Below are 9,138 nucleotides of genomic sequence, written 5' to 3' on the forward strand. Positions count from 1 at the left end.
AGAAGTGGGCTTATTTTGTTTTTTGTGTGTCTCTGTGTCTCAAGACGATGTCAGAATAGAATGCGTCGTGTGGCTCTTCGAAGCAGGGCGCATACCAAGGGTGTTATCTTTGGGGTGGCGCTAGAAGCAAATGCAAAGGAAGCCCACTCCATCCATTCTATTGTTTTTTTGATGAAGAGTCTCTTCCTTCTCACATGTATTTGGGTTACATGAGATTCCCTGGGAGAGCCTTTGTGCCCAAACCCATACAGTGTGATAAATGTAAATGATTTGGTCATGTGTCAAGTGTATTTAGATGGGAGGGGTATTATATGCCGGCTGAGCCTAAATGCTGCCATTGTGGTGGTGAACATGCAGCCAAATTTCTGAAGTGTCCTGTTCCAGTGAAGGAGACAGAGGTGGCAAGAATAATGGCTGTCCAGAATGTCTCCTATCCAGAGGCGTTGAGAACAGTGGAAGAAAGGTGTGAAGTTTAAGAAGTTGTGGTAGTAGGAGTAGAGGCACAAAATTATATTAATTGTCAACAGAGGGATCCTGACATGTTGCATGTTAAGAATGTGGGCTTTGTAGCGTTTCTTACTTTGGTTATCAACGCAAAAGGAGAGGAAATAGGAGAAAATAGGCATTATTGTCAGTGCGGCTGAGCGTTTTTGGGGACTCAGGGATTTTTTTGCATTACAAGGAATCCTGTCGATAAATGCTCCCTCCTCATAGGCACCAGAGCCTGGGGTTGAATGTGACTGAAGGAGTGGGATGGTTGTTTGATTTTTGTATTTTGTATTATGTTGCCCCTCCCTTCCCGCAATTGAATATTTTTTGTTTCAGTTCACCGTACAGTAGGTGGCGGCAATACACCAATAGGTGTAGTCGGTCATAAAACTTTAAAGAAGAAGAAGAAGAAGAATGTAATATCTGGCCTACCAAGTCAGGTCAGGTCCGGTAAGAGCGGATGTGGACACCCGGAATGTCCCAAGGACACCCGGAATGTCCCAAGGACACCAGATAAAGAACATCAAGATGAAGCAGCTGCTTTACAAGTGGGATGCACTGTTGAGCACTACATCCCAAGGGGATCATGCTGATTGTACAGAGATTGTGGCAACTGGTGAAATGGCGTCCCTTGAGAAGGCAAGAACAAGATGTATGTCAGGAGAAGTGCAGTATTATCATAAGGAGACATATATTTGGAACACGGAGGAGGAATGGAGGGAAAAAGAGAGGCAGAGGAGGTCTAAGAGAGAGAGAGAGGGAGGAAGAGGGTGGGCTTGAGTCGGTTAAAAATGGCGGGAAAAAGGGAGATGGTTTGTTAATTAAAGAAGAATGGTAGAAAGTGTAAGCAGAGTGAGTTGAAGACAGGAGGAGAAATGGAAGTGAATGAAGGTGAATTATCGGAGCTGGTAGGTGTGTTGAAGTTCTTGGAGCCCGAAGCTTGCAATGAAGGTCAGGATGAAGATGAGTCTGTGGCTGATCCATGTGTGGTTTCAGGGTGGGTGAAAACAGAGTAGGGTGCTGTGGAATCGGTGAGGGTAACCAAAAGTGGTCTAGTGATAATTGTTTGTGTTTTTGCTGGTCAGAAGGAGCAGGCGCTCCGCGTTAAACGAATGGGGGCAAGAGATATGAATTGTTTTGCTCTCAAGAAAAGGGTGCCATTGAAAGGAGTGATTACTGGGGTAGGGGTAAATGTGAAGTTGACCAACTGAAGGAGAAGATTCCCAGTGTTTGTGATGCTGTCGTTTGGTGCGACGCAGACAGGGTGATTGAGAGTGGTGAAACAGAAGAGTCGTTGTTTTGATGTTGAGTCTTGCCCAACAAAGTGATGTTAGGATCTATAAATTATCCTGTACAAGCTTTTATGCCAAATACATTATGTTGTTACAGGTGTCAAGCCTATGGGGATGTAGCAGCAGTGTGTAGGAGGGAGGTTTCTAAGTGTGAGAAGTGCACAGAAAGGCATGAGACAAAGGAATGTGTAGCATTCGGGAAAGTAGTGGTATGTGTTACTTGTAGGGGTGCCCATGGGGCTGAGGATCAGAAATGTCAGAGCGAGAGAGGCAAGTTGAGGTTTCCAGGGTTAGAGTAGTGCAGAAGGTGTCGTATGCTGAGGCAGCGAAGAAAGTAGAGGAAGATGGTTCAAGGGTGGGGGATCCTGAGAGGAATGGTGTGAGTAGTAGATCTGTACCAATACAGAGGGATAAGTCAATATGTTTCAGTAAGATTGGATTTGTAGCATTTATAGCAATGGTTATGAACTGTACTGCAGGTATAGAATGTAAGTTGCAGAAATTTGTGCTGGTGGCAGAAGAGTAGTTACAGAAGAGTTACAGAGTGTGATACATAAAAATAAAAAAACATTTAACTAGGCAAGTCAGTTAAGAACAAATTCTTATTTACAATGATGGCCTACCCCGGCCAATCACAGCCGGATGTGATGCAGCCTGGATTCAAACCAGGGACTGCAGTGATGCCTCTATGCACCGAGATGCAGTGCCTTAGACCGGTGCGCCACTCGTGGGCCCAAAGTGATGTTAGGATATATAAGTTATCCTGTACAAGCTTTTATGCCAAATAAATTACATTGTTACAGGTGTCAAGCTTATGGGTGGTGGTGTCCTGTCCTTTCAGGCTGTTGGCCTGAAGTAGGACTAAATAAATGTGAAAGATAAATAAAACACCACCCTACTCTATTTTTATTTTATTTGTTAGTGAGTGTTAGATGGTAGGATATTTGTTCACTTATTTTTGTCAAGCAAAGTATAAGGGAGTTATATACTCCAGTCTAGTAGGTGGAGGTAATGCAACATTTATTGGATGCCAACCACCGTCAAACCTCATCGAAGAAGAAAAGCGGATGTGTACAACAGTCAGCAGTCTATTTTTGCACCTAGGTGTGGCGCACAAGCGATTACTCTTTGCTTGATGTCTGGATGTTGATTCGGCCTAATTTCGTATCAGTATAAATATTTCGTCAAAGCTTGTAGGCCCACCAGCGTAAAATGCTAGCTACAAATGTTAAGCAGAGAAGTTGTCTCAAAAAGCCAAAGTACCCCGCTTTGTACAGAGCGTGTCACGGTACGTCGTCACGAAGCACGCCAGCAGTATAAAACCGTTCCTGTTGACGTAACCCAGTCTCTTCCCTGCCTATGCCCTCGTGAGGTGGGCAGTGTCATATCGTGTGTCTTCGTTTCCACTAAGCGAATCCACAACCATCCGTCAAAATGGTGAGTTAGCTAGTTAGTTTATTTTGGGGAATAGTGTGATCGTGGTATCTGCTTCTTCAGTGTATGACTTTTAAGTATATAGATTGTTGAAACTAGGATGATCGTATGCGGTGACTTGGGTTTGGAACAATATGGCACCCATTTTTTTTATTACAAAAAAATTGTTGAACAAACCTCCTCCCGCACAGCAGTGCCGAAACCAAAATTAGAATCATCCCATGTCAAACCAGTTAGGTTCTAGCATCTAACTACGTGTTGATGCCATGCCGGCCAGTCTCGTATTGTTCTCTTGGCGGTCGATTGTCATGTAGCTTACATTGCAATATTGGCCACGTCGAATTGTCCTAACTATCTTTTAGTTACGTTAAAGTTATTTGTCCCATACGTAAACGGTGTCGGTGTTAACTCATTAGTTAACTCATTAGTTAACCAGTCAACATAACGTTAGCCGGTTATGTTGACCGACGGTCGTAACTAGCTGTACACGTGGCCTATTCTGCCAGGCTGCGCTGTCTGAGCGCTTGTCTTGATCATGATGGTTGTGATTGAATTGAAGTCTGCTGTTTGCAGTGAAGGAACAGCTGATGTTTTAACGTTATATAGTTAGTGCACTACCTACTTTGTGCTATTAAATGCAGGTGTAGTTAGCTAGCTGACTTTTTATATATTTATGTTAACTGCATCGAGGCCTAACGTTGCTAGCTACTGTACTTTTGTCAGGTTGCATAGCGTTTTCTAGTCAAATGTCCGACCTTGGGCTCAATGCCATCCTGTATGCATCATGATTTACCTCAGTTTGGCAGTTTTTGATTGCCTAGCATTGAAATACTAAAAGCATGACGCCAGCTAATAAAGTCCTGTCGGCTAACGGACGAGCATGCTCATGATTGTTTGCCTGCCAGGTCCGCATTGGCAATTCAATTGCATCAGCTTTCAGTGCCTCACATCTGCCATAATGGTACTGTGTTGTGCATTCCACAGTTTATAACGAAAATTAGCAATTATACCTTTGTTACACCTCCTAGCTACATTATTACAGTATAATATATTAAGTTCCCAAATCTAGAAGAGTTTGATGTCCTTATGGTCATGTGGAAGGGGGGGAAAGTACTATAGTGAAAATCGAGGCTGGTTATACTACTCAATATTTGGGACTTGTACCTTTTTAACAATGTGGAAGGACAAGGGAGACTAAACTAATAAACCATTTTCCCATAGGTGAACTTTACCGTAGACCAAATCCGTGCCATCATGGACAAGAAGTCCAACATCCGTAACATGTCTGTGATTGCGCACGTCGACCATGGTAAGTCCACCCTGACAGACTCGCTGGTGTCGAAGGCTGGTATCATCGCAGGTTCCCGCGCCGGAGAGACCCGCTTCACCGACACACGAAAAGACGAGCAGGAGCGCTGCATTACCATCAAGTCAACGTGAGTGTCCACTAGGGTACTTGTGCACATTTTCCCTGACTGGCCAGAAGTAGGAGTGATGCTTCCTACTATTGTAGACTAAGAACACAATGTCCTTCCCTGCAGCGCCATCTCAATGTACTACGAGCTCTCGGAGAACGACATGGCCTTCATCAAGCAGTGCAAAGATGGTGTTGGGTTTCTCATCAATCTGATTGACTCTCCAGGCCACGTTGACTTCTCCTCTGAGGTCACAGCCGCTCTCCGTGTCACTGACGGGGCCCTGGTTGTTGTGGACTGCGTGTCAGGTAAGAAAGCGGACTAGCGCCCTAGTTATATCTGACACAATTATGCTTTGATTTCTGTAATAGAAAAACGTGGCGTGTTCTATAATTTGTGAACAAGTATTTCTTTATTTTCAGACATCTGTCATACAGGATGTCATATTGATGCTAGGTTCCGTGATTATGAGGTATATTACAAAAAGGAGAAGGAGCCAGTCAACCAAACAAACCAATCCATTTGTTTTCAACATTTTCCGAACTCACTATCTGCTCTTGTCCTTCCATGCCCAGGTGTGTGTGTGCAGACCGAGACTGTGCTCAGGCAGGCCATTGCAGAGCGTATCAAGCCTGTGCTGATGATGAATAAGATGGACCGAGCCCTGCTGGAGTTGCAGCTGGAGCCAGAGGATCTGTTCCAGACCTTCCAGCGCATCGTGGAGAATGTGAACGTCATCATTGCCACCTACGGAGAGGATGAGGGTGGTCCCATGGGCGCCATCATGGTAAGCAACTTATTTTGTCTGTGTAGTGCATTGCCAGAAATGGTTTAATATCACTTATGAAGTTGTCATTATTCCAGTTTTGTTTTGCACCCAATGGCAACACTGCAGTTTGCATGAATATTGAAAGCATTTCTCTATAAATAGAATACTAGCTGCTTGGTATCAACCCGCCCCACGTAGTGAACAACGGTGCAGTCAAACTAATGACTTGTTTCACAGATTGACCCAGTCATTGGAACTGTTGGCTTTGGGTCCGGACTTCACGGATGGGCCTTCACCCTGAAGCAGTTTGCTGAGATGTACGTGATGAAGTTTGCTGCCAAGGGTGATGCCCAACTAGGACCAGCAGAGCGCTGCAAGAAGGTGGAGGACATGATGAAGAAGCTGTGGGGTGAAAGGTGAGGACCACTTACTGTCCACCTTGTAGTCAGCTGCCACATTTCCCAGAACTGGCTACTGATTAAGATTGTCTGGCACATGTCACGTTTGCCGTGTAGTTAAATGGTGAGACTTTCTTCCCCTGCAGGTTTTTTGACCCTGCCACTGGCAAGTTCAGCAAGTCGGCCACCGGACCTGATGGAAAGAAGCTCCCGCGTACGTTTTCTCAGCTTGTGCTGGACCCCATCTTCAAGGTGAGTGGGGACACGACTTTCACAATGTTTTCAGTTTGGTCGAGTGAAAGATACATTTCTGGTGTGTATCTGACCAGGAAAGCTGTTTAGAGCTTTATGCATATAAGTGATGACATAAACATTCTTCACTTTGACCTGATTGTCCAGTGATGATAAGCTTCAGTCTGACATGCATGGTGAAGGCTATAGTTACCTCTCCCCATATGATCTCATCTATATTTTGTTGTCCACCCATTAAGTTTTACTGCTGTTTCTGTTATAGGTTTTCGATGCCATCATGAACTTCAAGAAAGAGGAGACGGCCAAGCTGATTGAGAAGCTGGACATCAAGCTGGACAATGAGGACAAGGAGAAGGAGGGGAAGCCCCTGCTGAAGGCTGTGATGCGCCGCTGGCTGCCAGCCGGAGAGGCCCTGCTCCAGATGATCACCATCCACCTGCCCTCCCCTGTCACCGCCCAGAAGTACCGCTGTGAGCTGCTTTATGAAGGACCTGGTGATGATGAAGCTGCCATGGGTAAGACTACTGCCTCTGTCTCGTTTACTTCATCTGGAGAAATGGAAGGTACTGTATACCGGTCTATGTTAACCCAACAGTTTCACCTTAGGTATCAAGAACTGTGACCCCAAGGCTCCTTTGATGATGTACATCTCCAAGATGGTGCCCACCACCGACAAGGGTCGCTTCTACGCCTTTGGCCGTGTCTTCTCCGGCTGCGTGTCCTCTGGCCAGAAGGTGCGCATTATGGGACCAAACTTCACCCCTGGAAAGAAGGAGGACCTCTACCTCAAACCAATTCAGAGGTTGGTACACTTCAAATGAGCATACTTTGTTTGTCTTGCACAATCTATGAAGGACATGTAAGTCATTTGTGACCATGCAGTGAGCACAATGCGCATTCAAGACTAACATTGTAGATGCTGTATAAACTCTTGCCCAGTATTGATCTATTGACTGACTTTCCCTTTCCTCATTAGGACCATTCTGATGATGGGACGTTACATTGAACCTATCGAGGACGTGCCATGCGGGAACATTGTTGGGCTGGTTGGAGTGGACCAGTACCTGGTGAAGACCGGTACCATCACTACCTTTGAGCAGGCCCATAACATGAGGGTGATGAAGTTCAGCGTCAGCCCTGTGGTGAGAGTGGCTGTCGAGGCCAAGAACCCTGCTGATCTGCCCAAGCTGGTGGAGGGCCTGAAGCGTCTGGCCAAGTCTGACCCCATGGTGCAGTGTATCATTGAGGAGTCTGGAGAGCACATCATCGCTGGAGCTGGCGAGCTGCATCTGGAGATCTGCCTGAAGGATCTGGAGGAGGACCATGCCTGCATTCCACTGAAGGTACACTAGTCCTCCATGCCTCTACATGATCCCTTCTACAATGGTGTCGCAGTACAGGCAGTATTTAATAAACATCCCTCTCCCCCTCAGAAATCAGACCCGGTGGTTTCCTACAGGGAGACTGTGTCTGAGGAGTCTGACCAGATGTGCCTATCCAAGTCCCCAAACAAACACAACCGTCTGTACATGAAGGCCCGTCCCTTCCCTGACGGCCTGGCTGAGGACATCGAGAAGGGCGACGTCAGCGCCAGACAAGAGCTGAAGATCCGTGCCCGTTTCCTGGCCGACAAGTACGAGTGGGATGTGTCTGAGGCCCGTAAGATCTGGTGCTTTGGCCCTGATGGTACTGGCCCCAACCTGTTGATGGACGTGACCAAGGGAGTCCAGTACCTGAACGAGATCAAGGACAGCGTGGTGGCCGGCTTCCAATGGGCCGTTAAGGAGGTGCGCAAGATTTATGGATGTAGTTTTTCCTTAGGATCCACCTGCCCTGTCGTGACTTTAAAACAGCATACCAATTTTCAAAGATGCAGCATTATATTGTGTTGAGGAAAACAAAAAGCATAGTTTTCAAAGTGAGGATGTTGCTTTGTCACGCAACCTAAAGTACTTGATTCAATACCTTAAATATTTTGTTTCCAGGGTGCCCTGTGTGAAGAGAACATGCGTGCTGTCCGCTTTGATGTCCATGACGTGACCCTCCACACAGATGCTATCCACCGTGGTGGTGGTCAGATCATTCCCACAGCCCGCAGAGTGCTGTATGCCTGCCAACTTACAGCCCAGCCAAGACTCATGGAGCCTGTCTACCTGGTGGAGATTCAGGTAGGCTTACAATTCACAATGCCTGTTGAATATTTAATTTCAATAAGGAAAAGGTCTATGATGAGAAATCATGCACCACGCTGAACAAGTGATGGATAAACCCATAAACCACAATATCTGAGACCTGAATGTACAAATGAGCTTGCAACTAGAGGCTAATGGAAGTTGACTAGAAAATGCTACAATTCTAGAACCTTTAACTGCACAGCTTTTGCATGCATACCTGTTGGCATTAACCATAGTTTTCAATGTTAACCTTGTTTTTCCCTGCAGTGTCCTGAGCAGGTGGTAGGGGGCATCTACGGTGTGTTGAACCGGAAGCGCGGTCACGTGTTCGAGGAGTCCCAGGTCATGGGGACCCCCATGTTCATCGTCAAGGCTTACCTACCTGTCAATGAGTCTTTCGGTGAGCAACTCGCCAACTGCTGTCCACTTTGACCTTCTTCCCATATGCATTTACCAGGGCTATATGATTCCCTGTTGTAGGAAATATGTAGCCCTTCTGTATGTGTAAAACCTTGTATGCTAATACCTGTGTTCTTGCTCCAGGTTTCACAGCTGACCTGCGTTCCAACACTGGTGGCCAAGCCTTCCCCCAGTGTGTGTTTGACCACTGGCAGATCCTCCAGGGAGATCCACAGGACTCTACCACCAAAATCTCTCAGATTGTGGCTGACACCCGTAAACGTAAGGGGCTCAAGGAGGGCATTCCTGCATTGGACAACTACCTGGACAAATTGTAAAAGGCTACCCTCTCATTCCCCTGCCTCATTCCCCCCCTTCCAATACTGAGGAACAGGACTGTACAGATCACCATGAGCACTAACATTTGCCAAAAGAAAAGTCAAGACCTTGTCAAGAATTTATGAATTGTAAACCATATTAAAAATGGAAAATAAAAACTTGTGGTTGGGCTTTCAT

General features: G+C 46.0%; 1 protein-coding gene and 1 non-coding gene across 3 annotated transcripts; both read left to right on the forward strand.

Moving 5' to 3' along the window:
* Positions 1-2,840: 2,840 nt before the first annotated feature.
* Positions 2,841-9,119, forward strand: LOC139409161 (elongation factor 2b-like). Of its 2 annotated transcripts, XM_071153939.1 has the most exons (14): positions 3,126-3,218; positions 4,437-4,651; positions 4,757-4,938; positions 5,053-5,102; positions 5,206-5,417; positions 5,637-5,815; positions 5,944-6,049; positions 6,312-6,564; positions 6,656-6,851; positions 7,026-7,392; positions 7,483-7,836; positions 8,035-8,217; positions 8,491-8,623; positions 8,767-9,119. In XM_071153939.1, exons 5-14 carry the CDS (start codon positions 5,271-5,273, stop codon positions 8,958-8,960), a joined length of 2,112 nt encoding a protein of 703 aa, XP_071010040.1. In that variant the 5' UTR covers positions 3,126-3,218; positions 4,437-4,651; positions 4,757-4,938; positions 5,053-5,102; positions 5,206-5,270; the 3' UTR covers positions 8,961-9,119. The 2 variants fall into 2 exon arrangements, with proteins under 2 accessions (XP_071010039.1, XP_071010040.1); XM_071153938.1 differs by lacking the exon at positions 5,053-5,102 and having other exon boundaries at positions 2,841-3,218.
* Positions 6,152-6,219, forward strand: LOC139410334 (small nucleolar RNA SNORD37). Its single transcript, XR_011634496.1, has one exon. It is a non-coding gene; the product is annotated as a small nucleolar RNA SNORD37 (small nucleolar RNA).
* Positions 9,120-9,138: the final 19 nt, after the last annotated feature.

Source organism: Oncorhynchus clarkii, chromosome 5 (genome assembly GCF_045791955.1).
Source record: "Oncorhynchus clarkii lewisi isolate Uvic-CL-2024 chromosome 5, UVic_Ocla_1.0, whole genome shotgun sequence".
Lineage (NCBI taxonomy): Eukaryota > Metazoa > Chordata > Actinopteri > Salmoniformes > Salmonidae > Oncorhynchus > Oncorhynchus clarkii.